The 22049-nt window shown below is 38.5% G+C and overlaps 1 protein-coding gene across 1 annotated transcript in view; it reads right to left on the reverse strand.

Annotated features, from left to right (window-relative positions):
- Nucleotides 1-7456: 7456 nt before the first annotated feature.
- Nucleotides 7457-22049, reverse strand: part of LOC135108351 (calpain-C-like) — a 60377-nt gene continuing 45784 nt past the window's right edge. Inside the window, 14 exon segments of the mRNA XM_064019238.1 lie at nucleotides 7457-9066; nucleotides 9855-9913; nucleotides 10215-10331; nucleotides 10647-10794; nucleotides 11296-11354; nucleotides 11529-11701; nucleotides 12954-13072; nucleotides 13378-13491; nucleotides 13834-13928; nucleotides 15608-15780; nucleotides 16242-16411; nucleotides 16857-17112; nucleotides 19268-19408; nucleotides 20461-20578. Coding sequence (XP_063875308.1) covers nucleotides 9040-9066; nucleotides 9855-9913; nucleotides 10215-10331; nucleotides 10647-10794; nucleotides 11296-11354; nucleotides 11529-11701; nucleotides 12954-13072; nucleotides 13378-13491; nucleotides 13834-13928; nucleotides 15608-15780; nucleotides 16242-16411; nucleotides 16857-17112; nucleotides 19268-19408; nucleotides 20461-20578 — 1769 coding nt within the window. The 3' untranslated portion in view covers nucleotides 7457-9039.

Consider the following 22049-nt stretch of genomic DNA (forward strand, 5'->3'; position numbering starts at 1 on the left):
TGGGGAGAGTCAAAATGAGGCATTTTTTACTCCTGAAAAGTCTAAGGATGTTAAATTTCTAAGCTATCCAGCCTAACCTAAAAGAGGGTGGGGAGCTTTGCCCTCCCTGGACACCTCCCCCTCAAGGTCATTAACCTAACCTAACATTACCTAAGCTCCATGTGCCCCTCTTAAGGATTCTAATGTAACCTAACCTAACATTACCTAACCTAACCAAAACCTAACATTACCTAACCTAAACTAGCTGCCTAAACTAAACTGCTGCACTTGTACTAACACACACCTCATGTCAGGTACTTAATACTTCAAAATTAAAAGGAATTGTAGTAGATATACAATGTAATTCTCTGAAATGGTAAATTAATGTAATAAGTGTGTATTCTGTAGGGATAATTGCATTGTTTTTTACTAACACCACAGTACTTGACAACATTTCCTCCAGGTATTGTCTTGTCTCTATGAGTGACAGTCAGGTCATACTGTCAGAGTGACCATGCCAATCCATCAGTCACTTCCTCTCAAGTATCATGTCACCTGCCACAATAGAAGCAACCTCATTTCCACAGCCAAAAGAAAGAGTTTATTTACTCAATAAATAAGTATTTTTTGGAAGAAAAGGCTAATAGAGGACAAAGAGAGAGAGAGAGAGAGAGAGAGAGTCAGGCAACCAGATTTTTCTCAAATTCTGATAATTCATAGAATAGTATAGATCTCTTTAATGAAAATAAATTTGCATGAGATTCTGTATGCAGAGAGAGAAGGAGGGTGAGAGGGTGGTGGTGTGTAGGGAGTGAGGTTATCACTGATCATAAGCTCTAATCCAACAGTTTGTCCAGTACAAAGTTTATATATATATATATATATATATATATATATATATATATATATATATATATATATATATATATATATATATATATATTTAGGGAATATAAAAAATTTTGCTGTGTATTTTGATAGCTTTAGGATATTTCCCTAACCTAACCTAGCCAGGGGGGGAACTGTGCTCCCAAAAAATACATTAACCTAATTTAGCATAACCTAGTCTAACTTAGCTGGAGGGGCCTGGACCCCACCTGCAAGGACATTAACTTAACATACCATAACCTCTCTCTCTCTTTCTCTCTCTAATCCTCTCCAGCATTGTCTCATTTTCCAGTCTTGTCTGTCTAAATGAAACAGGTGACATCTTCAATTTTGCTACCTTAGTTTAGTTTAATCTTGAGCTCCACAAGGGGTTGCCATTACTTGTCCTTAGTGCTGCTGTTCATGTGTTCTTCCTTTCTCCTTCCTGTGTTGGGAAAGGAGTGAGAGAGGAAGAATTCATGGGAGAAAGTGGTTGTTTTCATGTGGTATTTAGAGATGTAAAAGTAAAGGATTAGGTTTAATGTCCTTTATGTCCTTCGTCTTCCTTCCCCCCCATGTTTCTCTTAACTCACTAGTTTATCAGGATCAGCTAATTTCCTCCTTGTCATACTGTCTCATCTATTTTTTTTTTATTCCTACATTGTATTAAGAAATTGCCATCAGGATTAGAATGATATAGGATGATAAGAGATAGTGTAGTAGAGTTTGTAAATTTATTGCTGTGTATAACATGTAGTTGTCTTGCAGAAAACAAGATTAGATAGAATTATACAGGATGATCAAAACAGTACAGTACTGCTTGTATCTTTATTTTGTATAACCAGGAATTGTCTTGCAGAAAGGGAGGATGACAAGGACTAAAGGAAGACTGATAACCACACCACCAAGGACCACCAAGACAAGACCAGAGCACTGTCTCAAACTGCAAGGAAGGTTGGAGGGGGACTCACAATGCTGCAATCTTGTGGGTTTCTGTCTGAGCCAGCTGGTGATGCCCTGAAAGTGAGGGAGGCTCACCTTTCACTGGCAGAAAGTTATTTCCAGTTTTCATCCTTATTTTTCCTTCCAGTTTGCATCATTTTTCCTTAAAGGGCTGGATAAGAGTGGTAGGGATCTGTAACAAGTATATGTAAATGGGTATGAATATATAGAGCTAAAATCTGACATACCAATGCTAATGCTTCGGTCTTTACACCAGGCAGGGTGTGCAAGGAAGAGAACACATTGAGGGATGCCAGGTTGAAGACCACTGCCCCTTGAAACTGTACATCAGGTTAGATGGAAGTGTCAAAAAATCAAGATGAAATGATTACAGGGAACGCTTGAGGAAGCCAGGCCAACACATGGCAGTTTCCATGAGATCTGTGATTGTTTCAGCTGGGTCCTTGGCTAAGCCCAGTAAGAGGTACATCAATGAGTGGTTGCACCTTTCCCTCATTGAATTTGAGTCAACCTACACGTCACACGCTCCAGTGATGTGTTTTTGTGTTATGCACTTCAGGTTGCTTTATATGCAAGGAAGACAATTTTAATTGGTATCCTGACACTTGCAGAATGAAGACAAATTTACAGAGACTCACTTAAAATTGAGTATAACACTACACAATCCTTACAATACTTTTACTTAAATGATTGCCATTTTTAGCAGCACATGAAGGCATTCTGAATTAAATTTCTTCATCTTTTAGGAAAAATCCAGAACACATTGGTGTGATCAAATTGTGGATAAAATGTCAAATAAAAGATAGTTATTTAAAAGAAGATTCCACTTGTCTTACTAGGGTGGTGTGTGGCTGGAGTGGTGTGAAATCCTCTTTTGAATAACTCAAATGTTTTATCCACACTGGTGTGAGCTCACCATCATGTTAATAAAATTTTTCTTCCATAGGATGAAGTACCTTGTTCAGAATGCCTTTGTGTGCTGCTGAATACAGCAATCATAGGACATTACTGAAAGTTCCCAGTAGTCTTAAGAAATTGCAAAAACTTAGTACTTGTTTTGGTTATTTTTGCAACCTTTGCTAAGACTCAGGATATCAATTAAAATTGTCTATATTGAATGCAAAGCAAGCTAAGGCACATAACACAAAACCATAACTGGAGCATGACCTGGTGCTGGAGGCAGAAGGTGAGTAGCAGTGGTCCTTCTGACCAGTCAGGAGCCAAGGACCTTGTGGGAGGAAACACAATAGGAGCTCTCTCTCTCTCTCTCTCTCTCTCTCTCTCTCTCTCTCTCTCTCTCTCTCTCTCTCTCTCTCTCTCTCTCTCTCTCTCTCTCAGCCCACAGACCCACAGGATATCCCCCCACAGTATATTTACAAACCCCACAGTCACTCCCCACAGCCCCTTTCCTTAAATACACATTCCCTCTCACACCAAGGTTTACACACCACAGCCTCGCATATTATGCACCAGCAATGTCCCTCATCCCACTCAGTGCCTCCAGTGAGTCTGTCCCTCCACTGTCAGTGCCTCCAGAATACTGATGTGTGGAGATCCATTGCTGAAATAGTGACTGATGGTTAAACATGCACATCTTATCCTAACTCTGTGGAGATAATGTAATATTACTACAATATATGTAAAGATAGAATAATAAAAAGAATAACTGCTTTTTATCTATTCATTCCTCTCTGACTTAAAACTCATACTTTATGCTTTTTAAGGCATCCTGAACAAACTGAAGTGATCAAAAGGAAGCTACATATATTACAGCAAGTCTGAGATAAACCTTAGAGTATAAACACAAGCATCTCATGGGAATGTGAGAGAGAGAGAGAGAGAGAGAGAGAGAGAGAGAGACGCTTGTAAGGAAAAAAGATGCAAGAAAAGAGAAGGAAATGGAAATATAATAAGAGATAAAATGGTGGTTTCACACAGAACACTTCCTTTCATGTTCAAATACTAATGTTAATAGACAATATTGAAAAACTGAAGTTCATACACAATCATTTAACAATTAAGTGCTCTGCAAAGACCAAAAGGATATGTAACAGTGGAAATGATACATTAACTCTCACTGATACACAAATTTTGTACTTCAATGCCTATAACGTTTCGACACTTCTTGTTCTGAGCTCTTGTAAATATTTCAGCAGCATAAGACAATATTAACTTATTTCCTCTCTTTTCTCTCCTGTCATCATTCAAACAATTTTTACAGTATCAGGAAGATTAGCAAAGGACGACCATGGATGTATAAAGCTTAAAGCAGACACATATAATCCAAGATAACATGTTTTATACCCAAATTAATGGAAGTATTTAGAGGCAGAATACCAAATCACTACTAAAATCAGAACAATTAGTTAATTTTAGGACCAGACAAACTCCTATACAGAAATACCACCTGTGTTATTGTTACCTGTTCTGACTTGACATGTGTTCCTCCAGTGGTAGTCCATTTGCATCACCATGACCCAGTGAAGGGTGAGGTGGGGGTGTGCTGTCAGGGAGTGGCTGTTCAGGCTGGCCATAATGGGAGGCTGTGGCTGTCTGAAAGAGTGGACAAGTCTCACAAAAAGCAGATGACACATAATTACTGGTCAACACACTCCAATACCAAAGCAACACAATCAGGACCAAGAATGTTACAGCTTGAATGTTACATCTTGGTCTCAGAATGAAAACCTTACAGGTTAGACTACCAATGCCTAGAAATATGATGTTAACTACTACCAACTGGAAACAATGATGCCTGAGCTAATATTACTTTTTCCAGTTGCTCCCATAAAGGGTCGCTATAGCAGATCAGCCTTCTCACAAACAAATGATTATCAGTGACTTTCTTAGGCACTGTTCAAACCAGCGAAGCTTTCTACAGGGGGCAGTTTCACCACAGGAGTTGTGTCACTGACCCTGGCTGATGTCACGAGTCATGCCACTGTAGTGTTAGCATGTACGTGGCAGAGGCAGGGTGTCTTTAGTTCCTGCATCGGTAATGGGCACAGCACAGGAAGAGACAAAGACAACACTGGTTTCCCCTGTTTCTACATGACAGACTGATCCATGGGATGTTAATAACATTGTACCACAAGTTGAGACACCATAAAGGCAAATTCTTCACTTACTTCAGGATGTAAGTGAAATTGTTCGACAATCTACTGGAACAAATTTATTTGACTAGTATCATAGGCCAGCCTAGCCAATGGAAGTGTAATGTGTCTTTCAAACCACCAAGTGTGTATGTTCCCATTTATATGTATGTAAATTTACCCGTGTTTTCTGAGTGGTTGGATGGTAGACCTCGACCTGTGTGGAACTGTGGTGGGAGACAAAGCAAAAGTCAAAATAGAGACACATCACAACATACTACAGAAATGAATTGGGTCTGTTTTATTCCTGTCTATCACTTCATTTCCTTTCACTGTTTTCTTAATATTCTATATTTTGAGAATGCCCTCTATTAAATGTCTTACGCCATTAATGTTTATTTTTTTGGTATTTCCTTGCAATATTGCCAAGAAATAACAAGCACTACAAATGTAAATTGTAAGCGTGTTGACAGACAACTGCCTTGCATAAATTATCTTGATCTTCCACACCTGCCTCTCACCCAGTAGAGCCACCTTTCCCGGCTCATGATTAACTGGCAGCAAAGGGCCTGAATACACAAGACACTCCAAAGACGAAATTATATGGTTAAGAAGTATTACAAATGACTGCTTTATTATGCTATTCAGGATTTTATGCTAGATGTTCAATAGGAAACATTGCCATGTATGGCATGTGTGTGTGTGTGTGTGTGTGTTTGATGCAGGAGGTGCTAGCACAGGCAGCTTGGAGAGACCAGAAGTGGCAGGGAAGGTCGGGAAAGCAGCAGTGTACTGGCCAATCATGGAGGGACTGACATTATATAAGGGTCTGTGGTGGTCCCCAAGAGAGAGAGAGAGAGAGAGAGAGAAAACAGTTGCCATAAGTAAGATTAAGTTAAGATTAACCCATTTTTCTACTTTCTAACATCCCATTCTAAACCCTCCCCATTTCTGACAATCTTACTCCAGTCACTCTCAACATGCCTCCCCTCAAATCGCCGGAAAGCCCAACTATTTTCCAAACCACTCTTTACTACCATCTTAACACACTTCTTCCCCACCTGCTGCTCCTAACATTCCACAGAAACACCTTTCTCACTAGTCTCGCATCATCCATTCACTCTAATCTAGCTTTGTACCTCAAGGTTGCTTTTGCATGTCTCTCTCTCTAAAAGTACTCCCATCTATGTCCCCTCTCAAGGCCTCTATCGCTGCATACCTTGGTGCATTAAGTGCCATCCTTGCTACTCTATTCTGTCCTACTCCTCTAACTTTTCTAATTCATTCTCATTCCATATAATTACATCCATACCATACATAATGCTCAGAACAGCCACGCTCTTCCAAACTTTTCGCAGCACGTCACATTTACTCGCTCTCATCCTTGCTGCACTTCCTAGACGACTCATCCATTGATTCACCATGCTTATCTTTTCACTCTTTTCCTTCACACAGCCATTCGGACTCATCCACATTCCCAGGTACTTGTATTCATCTCTCTGTCGCAACACATTTCCTCCCAGTCTTCACACTGAATTTCTCTCATCCTCTGACCTATTCACAATCATGACTTTCCTTTTCTCGCTGCTAAATTTCACATCAAAGTCCCTTCCATACCCATCTATAACATCAAACAAACTTTGAAACTCGCCTGCCGATTCACTCGACACTCACAACCACTACATCCAACCTTGTTTGTTTACATCGAGGTTCTTTAATTTCTTCAACGGGATCACATTTACTTATTTCAAAGATTGAATTACTGTCTCACCCTCTGTCTCTCTCCTCCAAATACAAAGAAACGAAGGAAATTTTTATAAGGACTATAAATTAATAACAAATGTCAGTTTTTGCTACGCCCTGTAGTATCTGAAATCAAGTAACTTGTATTATATATATATATATATATATATATATATATATATATATATATATATATATATATATATATATATATATATATATATATATATATATATATATATATATATATATATATATATATATATATGGAGGGTAGCAAGGACTCGTCTTAAACTGGTAAAGGAGGAAATAAGCTACAACTGCTGGACCATCTGCCTTACTTATTTTTATCAACACATTAATACATTCAACTCTACTATCCCATCTAATTATCATCATCTCCATGCCTTCTTCATTGCCCACATTTAGCTAGTATATGGCATTACACTCCTCACACAGGCCACAATAAGTACTCACTGAATCTAAGACTCCATAGGGTTTCCTTTTCACTCTCATTAAATTGTGATAAAATTTTCATATCAAATGGTCTCTATTGCTTTTTGTTAGTCACTTATTTTCATGGGCTTCTTAACTCTCATAATCCCCACCAAACCATTTTCTACTTCCTTTCTAATTAATCATCACATGTAACTAAAGGAGCCTTGAACCAATTTTATTTTACCCACCCTTGAGGTAGTATTCTTTTCCTCCACAATTCTGATTAAAAAGTAAATAAATAAATAAAATTAAAGTCTCTTCCTTCTCCTACCTCATGTGAAGTGTTCATTAACCTTAATAACTACACAAATTAATTACTGTTGTTACTCTTTATTGAGATTCATACTATAATTGACAATATAAAACATGTACGGACCTTTTTATTATTTTATAATTCTATGTACAAGTATTTACAAAATATAATTTTTGAGTATTTTAAAATTTCAATCATATATTAGCCTATCAATAAATGTTTTATACATGATACATACATTGAAGCTTTCTTAAGGGAATAAAGCTCATTTATACATATTTTGCAAAATTAAAGGAAATATAGAAATTAGTCTTATACAAGTAAAGGGATAGAGGTGCATCAGGAAAAAGACAAGCTCTGCCGTCAGCCCTGATGCAGAGAGATCTGGCTATGTTGCACAACTGACCCTCACACGATGTGGTCAAAGATAAGTCTTCCCTCATCTCAGAGGCCTACAAGCCAAGATGTGAGGGAATCGTGGATGTGATTGAAAGGATGGGTGTGTGCATGTTATGAGGGCTTGTATTGTCTTGGTTGCCCCATATGACAGGGATTGATGGTATAGTAAAGAGTATAGACAAACAGTTTTAGTGTTATGAAACTCTGCCAGAAGGAAAGAATTTCTTACTTGTTCATAGACTTTTGATACAATTCTTCTTTTAACTGGCCCTCAAAAAACTTGTAGTTGTGTGACAATTAGTAGTACTGGGTTATTAGAATTTTCCAGTTAATACCATAAAATATGTAGAACAGTGATTCTACTGCTCTTGTTTTCTACATTTCATCACATTTTGCATCATATATACACCATGTTGCAGATTAAACAACATTTGCTATATGTTGACTCATGAGAGATGGATCTGCCTATCTCTGGTACATCATGCTTAAAAATAAAAATGTGCTGGATAAAGGATTGGTACATCAGTCTTAAAAATGTACTGGAAACACTTTCCTTGCATCAGCAGCATCTAGTACTTTGTGCATTCATTCAAGCTTTTTTATGGGGTGAAAGATAACAATCAAATCAGCTTCATGCAAAAGACAAATACAACAGTAATTGACATGGTAGACATTATTGCCAGCTTTGTCAAAGCTGTGTGTACTACAAAAGTTTTCAAAAATTTGATGTGCATGAAGCTTGAAAATGCAAGATAATCACTTACACAAGATATTAAGAAAAATGTTCAAGTTCATATATACATTAATTAAAACTTTTAAAATAGATAGAATTTCTACATTTACATATATAAAAATATCTCATGTTTTCCCTATTACAATAAAAAAGTAGCATTTCAATTTATAAACAAATAAAATACTTTTCTGTAAGATTATTAACATTTTTTCTCAGTTATAAGACTATTGTACGGGTCACAATGCTCAGCAACTATTTATTACTCTTTCATCCATTCAAACACTAAATCTATACATATATATGAAAATTCAATATGAAAACTATTTACAGGCTACAGATAACTGTGCAGAACTAATTTACATTCCAGACTTCATTGAGTAAAAGGACTTGTCACTTGCAAAGTAGGCCTGGATTCCTTGGGACATCAGTGCTCAGCCATTGCTCTGATCCTTCCACATGTCTCTAGCACCATCAGGGAAGATGAAGGAAATGCAGTGAAGGAAAAGTCTGCATTAGCACATAAGTGCATTCTTCAACCACTGAAATATATAAAAATCTTATAAAGACATGCAATAGAGCAACAAAAACTTAAAAAAAAAAAAAAAAAGGGCTACAATATATGCTGTAGATGATAATTTTACTAAAGTTTATTGCATCTATTGTAGGGACCTTGAATCTGGTGCTCATATCACTAAATAGCATAGCTGGGCATAATAACGAAAAAAGTTATCACAATAACCAGTAAATCGATAATGATAACCTTACTGGGGATAGTTGATAATCGATAACAGGTGATAAATTTATTGCCCGATAACCAATAACCAATAAATCGGTAGATCCAAAATTCCATTACTAGTGATAACAATATTGATATTTTAAATTAAAAATTTGATAAATTCAAATCTTTATTTTTATCTTTATTTTGGAAAACTTAGAAAAATCTTAGAAAAAAAGTTCAAATTCAGTGTTTATCCTGTCTCTTCACTAATGAAAAGTACTGTTTTAAGTAAAATAACTACATTTGATTTTGAAAGTTTAAAACTTCAACATGCTCATGCTCCAAAAACTAAAATCATCGATCATCACTAGTTTGAAACCAAAAGTATCAGCAATACCGATGGATTGATAACTTGGGAAAAATAATTATCAGATAATCAATAACCCGATATCATTATTGCAAGAAATTATCACTTGTGTCACTTGTGTATATTATACACATACAAAAAATCTGTATCTAAGTGCCCAGAATCTATCTATTTATTCTTATTAAATTAATGTGTAATTGTGTTCAACATTACAGCTAGTTACAATAACCAAAGTAACTCACCTCCCCCAGTGTAAATTTCACTGATCCATTCTGAAGAGGGTCTCGTTTTTCAAATATGTCTGAAAAGCACAAAATATTATTGAGATCCATGTTACTTCAACTTTATTTAGGATTTACCATTCCCCCACTAACTTCACTGCCTGCATTTAGGACATTTTTTATTCTTATCATTTGCCTGCCTCTTGCTGTCATGGCTAGCCCTCAGATCAATATCTCAGTGTTTTAAAACAAGAGATATATTGCTAGTAAAGGTTAATTTTAACTTTGTTTTATATGTAGTACCCATTATATTTACATACTGATTGATACATTCTGTTAAGAGCATGTGAGGCACAACAGAGTACTGATGTAGCAACTTACTGAAGGCAACAGAGAGGTGGAGGATGGCGCTCACATAATCCCCGAACCTAAGAGTGCCATCCTTCCTCATGTAGCGCAGGACTAGAGTGGAGACAACCTCCGTGCTCAACTGGAATCCTGCAGGCCAACCACAATAATAGAATGTCAGATATGTACTTTAATATGAATGTCCTCCATCCCCAAAGACTAAAAATATAACTACAATTAGTATTCAGTTAACAGATGATATAACTTAATACTGTATTTTTAAAATCTATAAAATCAAATGCAAGATAAATGCTGGAGGAAGAACATGGTATAGAGTAAAATATATTGTGATATCTGTAGTATATATTGATAACATACATAGAGAGAAACAGAAAAATAAATGACATTATAAAGAAAAGCCAGATAAGTAAAAGATCCAGCAGACACAACAACATGCTAACTCACCAACATCCTCGAGTGCATCCCTCAGTCTCTCTGCCTTCAGGATGCCTGTCCGCTCCTTCGTGTGGGTCTTGAAGGCATTTTGCCAGAACTTCAGGCTAACCATGAGATCCTTGAAGTCAGAGAAGCGCAGTCTCCCCGTGGAAGAACTCTGAATATTGCAGGTCAAGGAAAACTGTTGCAGAGGTTATAAGTGTGCATGCAAAGACTGGAATAATGATATTTTAAGAGGAGAGTGTACTGCAGTTTTAGAGGAATGGAAATACAATATAACTTGAAAGGTACTAAAATACTTCACATTTTGAGTGTATAGCATATTACTATTTGCAAGGACCACAATATCTGAAGTGCATAGTGTAATGTTATAAGCAATGTTAGAGGACTGGAAATACAATATAACTTAATTATCTCTTTTTAATGTCTTCCTCTGTACAACTTAAATACTAACCATATGGGCAAATCTTTTATGCACAGGTACAGTTTACCATTAATTTCAGTAACTTTTTCAAATACTTTTAACTTTCATTGCTCTCCTACGTTACTATATCTTCTAGTTCTCTCCCATTAACTCAAATAATAAGTGTGTGTGTATGTGTGTATTAGTGTATAATATGCATGCATACACCAACATCTCCAGAAAACAAAAGGATACATCTAGTGCAAGGATCACTTGTCTGCAGATGTCCAGACTGGCACAGCTCTTGATGTAGTCTGTGAAAGGACAGATAAAGTTGAATCATAACACCAACTTCATAGGTGTCACTAGAATTAACAGCAACAGAAATATGCACCAACTGTAGTACAAATAATAGATCATTTACATTTCCCTCATTTCTTTTTCCCTTCTTCAAAGACAGCACAAAGGGTTAGAGCCAACATACTTACCATTAGGCAGACAGGCCTCCAGCAACTCATGTAACTCAAAGGCATTAACTGTGCGATGTTCATCAGCAACCTGAAGGAACACAGCTTCATACTGCTGCAGGCTCTTGGCATCCACTGAGTCTCGTGCCTTAACCACTGCTGGCTGGACAAGGGCAGAGGGAGTGTCCACCAGTCTGGAGAGAGTTACACAGAGTCAGATAGATATGCAAGCCACAGCAGACCTTGCAATCCTGACAAGGTGACCTGACCTAGGACTACTAAGATGATAGTAGGAGAAAAAGACACCAAAGCAGAAGGCATGAAGGCATGAAGGCAGGAAAGATGGGACTGCAAAATGGTTGTTAGTTTAAAAACAATATATAGATAAACATCAAATCAAGGCATTTTTGAGAAGGAAAAGTATTGAATCCATTTTGTAAATACCCAATAACTCTATACTACAAATGAAGATATGTAACTACATATGAAGGACTACAAATTCAAACTTTTGTTTTATTTGTAGTATATGAGTAAAGATGGTGTCAACAACTACTGTAGATGCACTAATATCATGATGGATTGATGGCCCATATGCTCAACAAAAAGGCATAATATCAGTTAGAGTAACAAACACATGTGAAACTTGGACACAGGACCAAGATCAAAGATTTAGGCACAGTAATGAAAGTCAATAATTTTAAAAGTACCAGTAGTATAAGCAGATTGTATGAAGAAAACAGTGAATGAAATTAAAGAAGACTGAAAGATTATCTGTCTAGCAAAGAAGAAAGAACAACATACAGAATTAAAGAGTAGTAAAATGCAGTATTCTTAAATGGTTTGCACACCTGGAAAGAAAAACCTACCAAGCTGGCAAGTATAATGCTTGTACACAAAGAGTGGACACTAACTGAGAGGATGATGCCTTAGGAGTATCTTGATTAAAAAAAAAGGGAGAGGATGAAATGCAGAGACAGGTACAGCTAGAAGATTATCATAAAGCTTTTGTACCAAGTTATATTTGCTTAGTTGTGACATGCATGAGGAGAGGAGCCATGTTTGTACCATCCCACTTCTATATTATCTAACTTGACTTTGAATTCCTTAATGGTGTTTGCATGGAACACTTCTGCATGTAAGTTGTTTCAGATTTCTTTTCTTCTGTATGAAAGCACTTTTTTTTGTACCCTTTTTATAACCGGTCCTTTTCAACTTTCTCATGATCTTTTGTATTTCCTCAGCCCCATACAAAGCTGTTCACTTTCTCCACTCCCTTCAGAATCCTACACACTGCAATTACCAGAGATTCCCCCTTTCCCTTAGTCCCTCTAGAGTTGGAAGTATGTCATAAAGGTCTCTCCCCCTACATTAAATTTCTCAGGCTTGGGGGTCATCTTGGTTGTTCCTGTGTGTGTGTGTGTGTGTGTGTGTGTGTGTGTTTCTTACTTGAGCTTGAGAGGCTTGGAGGAGAACACTCTGAGGGTGAAGGCAGACTCTTGGCCAGGTTCAAAGGTAGTGGGCAGCAGGATGTAGCCACCTTGCTCCAGCTGTACTCGTTCACACACCTGTTCAGGTACAACACACAGAGAACAGAATGAAAATAACTTTAATGGCAAAATATTGAAATAAAAGTATAAAATGTAGGGTAGGTATGGTGAAAAGATTTGCAAAGGATTTAATGTTATTTGGATGTGTAGGAAAAGCAGGATAGGAAAAAAACAAATAAATGATTAAACAGTAAAATAGATAAATAAATACATAAATAATAATAATAACAATAATAATAATAATGATAATAATAATAATAATAATAATAATAATAATAATAATAATAATAATAATAATAATAATACAGTAATAAGGTCCTCACCTGACGACTGTTCGTATACTGTGAGTTGACGAGACTTTTGTGTTTCTTGAAGAAGGCTTTACTGATGGAGTCCAGGCCGTTCTTGGAGAGTGGATACGCTGTGAAGCCCACCACCTGCAATACATGTCAGATTGAAACACTGGGGCTGCGGCCATACTTTACCTCGTGCAAAGAAAATATTTAGCAAGAATAATATCTCTTGGAAACATCTCTAGCTATCCGGAAGAAAAAAAAAATGTAAATATCGTGTGTGTGTGTGTGTGTGTGTGTGTGTTGTAACTTAATTGTCCTTACCTAATTGTATTCTTTTCTAGGATTGAGTCACGCCTCTAATGTTATGCCTTTTAAAGTTAATTTGTCATATTTATCTTTAAACCTACGAATGTTCTTTGCACACACAACTTCGTCAGTCAGTGTGTGTGTGTGTGTGTGTGTGTAGACCCAGGACCTCCTCACCTTGGGCTCCATGACAGAGTGCTGGTTGAGGGAGATCACTACCTCCTCCATGTCACTCAGGATAAGATGCAGCTGAGGGTTGATGTGGAAAGTGTCTGCAGGTGAAAAAAAAAAAAAAAGAAAAGAAAAACTTGGGTAAAAACTCGAGGAGACGGAAAATACTTGCCATGATAATACGACTCCGAAATCAGAAAAAAAAAAAAACTTGGTTTGCTGCACAATACGAAGTTGATATAGATTTTCCGGAGACGCTGCAGCACAGGAACATGTTTTTAGGTGGCCACGCGCACTTGCCCCCATTCCCGCACTCAGTATTTAAGTGTGGGAAAGCATCAGATAAGTAGGTGTTGGGTTTTTGTGGACAAGAGAAGTGTGCCAAAAACAGGACCTCATCAAGTGGTTTTGGTCTTATTGAATAAATGGATGAATGAACAAATAAATAAATCAGTATGTAAATAATTCACTAATATGTAAGTAACTGTGGCATCTCACTACCAGATGTTGCTACGTAAAGAATCCAAAACAATAAAAGATATACAGCACTGAAATACTAAAAAAAAAAATAAATAAATAAATAAATAAATAATACATAGGAATGAGAATCCACATCTTTTCGAACACATGTGAATCTTAAAATACATCAACATCTACATATCTGCATTCCATGGCTAATAATTTGTTAATGTGCACTTGAGAGGAGCTCTGGCGGCATGAACACCCTCCCGGAAAAAAAGGGCCAGTTGACATGTATGCATTTTTTGTTTGTTTATATCCATCTGTAAAATAGTGAATAAATACAACATTCAAAAATAGATATTCTGGATAATCGAGCTGCCATGCACATTCTAGAAAATATGAATGTTCCATCAATAAAATGAAACTATATTTTTCCAGAGAGAGAGAGAGAGAGAGAGAGAGAGAGAGTGGGGGTTATGGAGGTTGTAAACAAGGGACGTATAAAATCTTTGAGTGGAAGGTAACAGCTAAGACAGTACAAGTTGGCGCCGCACAAAGCACTAAGGACAAGACAAGGAGTCAGGGTTTTTCTGAGTTGTGCAAGTGAGGAGAAGTGCAGCTATCACAGAATTAACGTAAGAAGCATCCTTATCTCCCTCCACGGCTGACTTGGTACCTCTTCTCAGTGACAAACGACCGACAGCGAGGACATAAAAGCCACGAAAACAACAGCTGGGTCTCATTCCTAAGATTTCTGCTTCTAATCTCGACTACTTTAACAGGTTCTCGTGGAAGTTATTACGATTTTCACGTTTTTTTCTTTTTTTTTCTTTATTTTTTTTATTCAGCTGATACTTTAACAAAGATTCTGTACCACCAGTGGGAGCAAAATTGTCCGCATGAACTTGACTAATCATCTCCGTGGCAAATGGAAATCACCGCAATAAGAGAACGAAGCTTTTCAAAACACGAGTCCTTACCTTCTATCAACCGTGGATTTCAAACGATGACACTCACTGGAAAGACTTATCAGTTGTCTTGTATTGCTTAGGCCTATATTTAGAAACGCTTTGCTCACTCACCACGACTATTTTCAAAGGCCTAAGAGATAATTAGCCGGGTTCTCAAGAGTGTTTCTCCTGTTATTAATGCAGAAATCTTGTTAACATGTCATTAGAACCGTATAAAAAAAATTAAAACCCTGTGTAACTTCAATTAGATATTTTAGAAGTAGTTGAAATAAGCTAACGAGTTTCTAAGTATACTTCTTAAGTTTACGAGTAGGCAATATCATCCCTCTAAGCATCTCCATCCTTACCTGGGTTATTCCTGCATCCACCTGCCGTCACGCCTCGCTGCCACGCCCCCTGGTACACGCGCGAGATCCACGGCGTCTTGTGTCTGAGGGAGGGCTCGTCGCGGGAGGTCTCGCCATCCAGGTGAATCACTTCCAGATGGGAGAACGTCCGCACGAAGTCACTGTACGCCATCCTGGAAAGACGTGATATGGGACGGGAGGGATTAGGGTGGATAAAAAGATAGGCTACTCACTTTTCTCTTAATCATATCCGGTGTTTCGTCTTCCCTTCTTTACTTTTTTATTCAGAGTTTTCCTAACCACACTCGCACCACACACAAAGGAAAGGAAACAGAGAGAGAGAGAGAGAGAGAGAAAGAGAGAGATAAAAAAAAAAAAACGCTGATAAATCCACTATTAGTCCTCAACCACTTTCTCCTCTCACCTCCTCCTATCACAGTGTCTCCCATCGCCCTTCTCCTCTACGCCTCCCTTTCTCCTCCACATCAGAATTTGCCTCTAATACATACCTTTATTCTTATCTTCTCTCTTCCATCTCACAGGTTCCTCATACTCATCCTTCTTCTTCCTCCTCCTCCTCCTCCTCCTCTAACACGTCCTATGATTGAAAACTTCCCCCTCCTCCCCCACTCACCAGAACTCCCCATCTGCCATGTACTTGAGGTTCAGTCGCTCTTTCTCCCTAGGCGGCACCGTGTCCCACTCCGGCGAGCCCCTGCCCCACGCCCCGAGGTACTCCGCGGTGGTGCCCAGCGGCGTGCGTATCCTCACCAGCGTCACCTGCTCCCCGCTGTAGCTCTCCACCTGGGACGGAAGAGAGAAGGGAAAGAAGGGTGAAAATTTAGTGATGGTGTGCGGTTTGTCTTGTTTCACTTTCTTACTTGTTTTATTTATTTGTTTGTTTTTGTTTTGTTTATTTGTTTGCTTGCTTGTTTGTTCATTTATTTATTTGATTTTTTTAAGGAAGGCTCTCAACAGAACAGAAGAACAAAAAAGAAGAACAAGGAGAACAAGGAAGGGGAGAATATAACAACAACAACAACAACAACAACAACAACAATAATAATAATAATAATAATAATAATAATAATAATAACTGCGACAACGACGACGATAATGAGAGAGAGAGAGAGAGAGAGAGAGAGAGAGAGAGAGAGAGAGAGAGAGAGAGAGAGAGAGAGAGAGAGAGAGAGAGAGAGAGAGAGAGAGAAACTTTCCACTCCCCTCACTACATTAACACCACCCTCACCTTCTCGATGCAATATATCCTGTAGTTAATTCCGAAGACAATGCCGCTGGCCAGTTTCTCTGCGGGCGTCTTGGAGGAGTGGCTGCTGGTGACCACGGCAGTGACGAGTGAGGTGAGGTCCAGCAGCTTGGCCAAGAGGCGCCCGCAGGTGGTAGGGTCAGCGCGGAGACTCACGGACTCCGCTATGCCACCAGTGAAGTCTGAGAGGCCATCCAGCGAGGTGCCGTACTTGAGAGCCTCGTAGGAGCCGTGCAGTCTGGAGAAAATGTGAGGTTATAGTTCGTATGGTTATGGTTCGTATACACCTTGTGCTCTTATAAGAACTTTTTTTTCAGACGCCAAAGAGATTATTTTTTGGGGGGGTTCTCGTGGATAACTTTCCTACTGGTGATATAGAATCGCTATTAAACTATTATTAGAAACACGAAAATGCCCCTAAAAATCTAATTTATGTTCTACAATCCTTTGTGTTCTCATAAGGTGATAGAGATTATTTTTTGGGGTTCTGCGTAACCTTCTTACTGATTATAAAGAATCCTTGTTAAACTATCCCTAGACTCATGGAAATACGCTTGAAAACTCCAGTTCGTATTCTGAAACTTTTGTGCTTTCCTAAAGACTACTTTTCAAAAGCCATGGAAGTTTTTTGGGGTTCTGCTGGGTAAGTTTCCTATTGATGATAAAGAGTCTTCGTTAAACTATCACTAGAATCGCGGAAATACTCTTGAAAACCCTAATCACTTGCACAAGAGCCTCTTAAAAGTAACAGAGATGAGATGAAGTGACGGTGGGGAATGGTAGTGATTCCTTCATGAAACTCAAAGACCACAAGCTCAAAACATTTCATCGGGTTATCTCTAACTGCCTAAACACTCCATGCCTTGACAGCTAATGGTATTTTCAAGGATGCTTTTATAAGACAGATTCTGCACCACCAACAGGAAAAATAGTCATGAGAATCCAACAAATCATTCATGTGGCTTCTGAAAATATTCCTAGAGGGAGCCCAAAGCGTTCCAATCACGGGCTTGCGCATTCACTTCACATGATAATGATAAAAGCTTCTCTCTCTCTCTCTCTCTCTCTCTCTCTCTCTCTCTCTCTCTCTCTCTCTCTCTCTCTCTCTCTCTCTCTCTCTCTCTTTTATGTGCGCACAAAGATATCTCACGAGTTACAAATACAATCGTGTTACGAAACTCTTGAAAGGACGTTCTCACGGAAAAGTTAAAATTCTCTCTCTCTCTCTCTCTCTCTCTCTCTCTCTCTCTCTCTCTCTCTCTCTCTCTCTCTCTCTCTCTCTCTCTCTCTCTCTCTCTCTCTCTCTCTCAATCTGTTGGAATAAATATGCACCCAACAAGGTATTTGATTATTGAGCAAAAATATGAATAAACAAAATACAAAATAAATAAATACATAAACAGATAATGACTCTATAAACATCCAAATAAAAGAATGGAGTGAAAACAAAAAGTGTACCCCTGCGTCTAAATTCAGCCTTAAAAGCCAAGAGAAAACTTTCCTCTGGATTACGTGGCGCGGTCTCATTCACGTCACCTTGCGGGGTTGAGAGATTAAACTTGAAAGCCACCGAGAGCATAGCGAACAAATCGATCCCCTCCTTGCGCAACGACCTCTATTACGAGAATGAGAGTGAAGGAATTGGATGTCAGTCTAATGGGATAGTAATCTGAGGTTCCGACACTTAAAATGATGTACGATAATGAGGTAATTAAAGTTTCTAAGTTATATTCTTTTGTATATGTATTAGCAAGGAAGCAAAGGTTGAGTTACATCAAAGCAGATATGTTATAAAGTTCAATGTGTCTTTCGTCAATATATCAAATAGAAGTGATTACATGGAGAAATTAACTACATTATATTGAGCTCGCATACGCTATAGGATACACCAAAGCAGTGGAATTATAAAGTTCAGTGTGTTTTACGTCAATAAATCAAGCACAAGTGAACACATGGACAAATTAAATACTTTTATATTTGGCTCACACACACTAGAGAAAAAAAACTGGGAATGTGATAGGTAGAGGGAGTTGCCAGCTACAGTTTTCCTTGTTCAGAAACATTTAGTGGAGTATGACATCACTCCTTTGGTCATCTGTGCGGTACATTTCAGCCACCCTGTAATAATACATGCCGTTAGAAACATCACCAGCTTCAGCCCACAATCCCGCAATACAGTACCATAAAGCCAGGCATTCGCTCAGATAACAGTACAGCATTACGGTGGTGTGATTGCATTTAACGCCTCGCCTCGCCTCGGGTAGATGACGAGATCTCATTGCCTGGACTTCCTACTTCTTGGGTTTGGACCGAAAGATATATCTGGATAAGCTCTCTCTCTCTCTCTCTCTCTCTCTCTCTCTCTCTCTCTCTCTCTCTCTCTCTCAACTCACTTAGCATAGGCCTTTTCCAGCAGGGCGGGCCAGAACTGCGACAAGGACTGGGAGTGGACAAACACCAGCTTGCCGTTGACCGTGGGGAGGCGATCGTCCACCAGCACCTCGCGCCACTCCCCGCACCACCACACGCGGAACCTGCAGGCGACACCACCACCTCGATTACAACCTGTGTGTGTGTGTGTGTGTGTGTGTGTGTGTGTGTGTTAGAAACGTATAAGTATTTTTTTTTATGTGATAAGATTTCAATATTCAACTGATTTGTGTGTACTGAGATCAAGACATGGTGTGTTATATAAACTATAGATGTATGTGCATTTGTCTGTAACAGGTAGTGGAATTGTCATACGTATATTATTTTAAGGTTCTAGTGTGTAATATTGTTGTGGTCAATATATTATCTATCTACCTGTGTGTGTGTGTGTGTGTGTGTGTGTGTGTGTGTGTGTGTGTGTGTGGCGAGAAGAAAGTGGGCATTAAACACAAGGCCTGCATTCTTAAACATTTCAGCGTTTTATCTCGAACACTTTTACCAACTTGTAGTGGAAGATATTGTGGTTTTCAAGATACCTGTCATGGTTCTGATGATAAATTAGTAAGGAATCTATAATGTCAGAGGAAAAAAATATCCATGAAAACCTCATTAATCTTCTGTGTAGTTTTTAAAGTCTTAGTTATAGGCTTTGGTAATCATTTCATTCACTTCATTAAGCAAGAGTACAACAGTAATCTTACACAAAAGGAACAAACGCAAATGTATCTCAGGTAGGTTTAATGTACAAATGAATGTTTTTACTTGTGAATGCTGAGGTGGACGGGGCCGAGACAAGGCAAGGCTAGGCTAGGCTGGGGTGCGGCCAAGACCCTGCCGCCCCAACACACCTCACTCCTAAATACATAACTGTCTGCGTGTGTAAACTTCAGGGTTGTTGAGCGGTTTGTGTGTGTGTACGTGCGTTAGTTTATAATATAATGTTCTTGTGACATCCTTCTCTTCTTTTTCCTCCTCCTCCTCCTTCTCCTACTCCTCCTGTTTTTCCTCCTCCTCTTCTACTTTTCCTCCTCCTCCTCCTCCTCCTTTTCCTCCCTCTGTTTCTCCTTTTCCTAGTCTTCGTTACAAGAAAACTGCATATTCTACTAAATCAACTGCCACGACAATAACTACTACTGCTACTACCACCACGACTCACCTGAAGACTCCGCAGTAGCCTGACTCCGCGTCGAAGTCCTGATCGGCGGGCACGACGCGGTAGAAGAGTCCCTTGGTGAGGTGGAGGCAGCCCAGACACGACCCGAACCACCGGTCTCCTGCAACACACACACAGATCGCTCGTTAGGTATTTCAGGCACCAAACATGTCTTGACGGAACCTTCTCTCGTTGTTATAATTATTATTATTGTTATTACTATTATTATTATTATTATTATTATTATTATTATCATTATTATTACTACTACTAGTACTACTACTACTATTACTATCATTATTATTTTTTTATCTATCCGCAGTGGTTATGCTAATCTATGTATTGTTTCAGTCTCAGTATCAGTGTATCTCCAGAGCAAGCATTTTTCTTTTAGTTAACTTATACTCTTATAAAAAAAAGTACTTTTCATTATAATATAGCCCCATGACCGCATTCTCAAAAATATCAGACTTAAGTTAATTGCTTTTAAGAGTTTGTGATTTTCAAGGACGTTTTCATGATTCTAGTGGTTCTACAAGGATTCTATATCATTAATGGACAAGATACGTATTGAAAATTCGTCTTATCATTTCTGTGGTCTTTGGAAATAGTCTTCATGGGAGCCTGAACCGTGTAAAAAAAATATTAGCAATGCAATTTCCATTATACAAGTAACACACACACACACACACACACACACACACACACACATTCTCTCTCTCTCTCTCTCTCTCTCTCTCTCTCTCTCTCTCTCTCTCTCTCTCTCTCTCTCTCTCTCTCTCTCTGTGCACGTGGAAGTAACCGCATCCTTCTCTTGCTACACCTTCAGGTACAGTTTACAAATCTGTCCACGCCTGACTACAAAAAAAAAAAAGTCTTTCCCTTTACTAACAACTCATGACTTATTCGGTGTTTGTTCGCCCCTTTACCATCACCAGCAACTACTGAACAAAAAACCTAAGTTTATTTATTTATTTATTTATCTATTTTTTCAGGCGAGAGCAGAACGAGTTGGTCACAAGAAAATTAAACAAAACCAAATTCAGAGGCATCAGACAACGCCAAAAGTAAGTGTTAGGATAATACACAGACAAAATAACAAATATTTCTTCAAGACAGAGAGATGCGGAACTTGCTCCCCACCACTTACGTCTTCTCAGAGCTGCTATATCACTACTCTCGAAGGACACTTTTTCTCCCTACCCAACCCACGGCCGGCGCATAGTACTAGGCGGGGAGGTGGGGTGGCGCAGTGAGGTAAGTACTTGTGAGGGTTAGGTACTCAAGGTGTAAACATCTTGCGCCATGCCTTTCACTAGCCACTGTGTCTCATTAAGATACCACACGCTATAAGATACTCGTACATTATATCGTAAGAAAAGGGAATTAAAGAGAAATTATGATTCGTTCATCAATATTAATTTTATTTGCTGACTACGATCAAGTCTTAACACACACACACATACATTTATATAAACTGGCTTCCATTTTTTTTTTTTTTAACCATAAACTGGTCACGGATTTGTCAGCGTGGAAACACCTGTTCCTGTGCACCACCAAGGCATCATTCTTCATCCTGAACATAACTTTTT

Source organism: Scylla paramamosain, chromosome 17 (genome assembly GCF_035594125.1).
Source record: "Scylla paramamosain isolate STU-SP2022 chromosome 17, ASM3559412v1, whole genome shotgun sequence".
In the NCBI taxonomy this organism is placed as follows: Eukaryota; Metazoa; Arthropoda; class Malacostraca; order Decapoda; family Portunidae; genus Scylla; species Scylla paramamosain.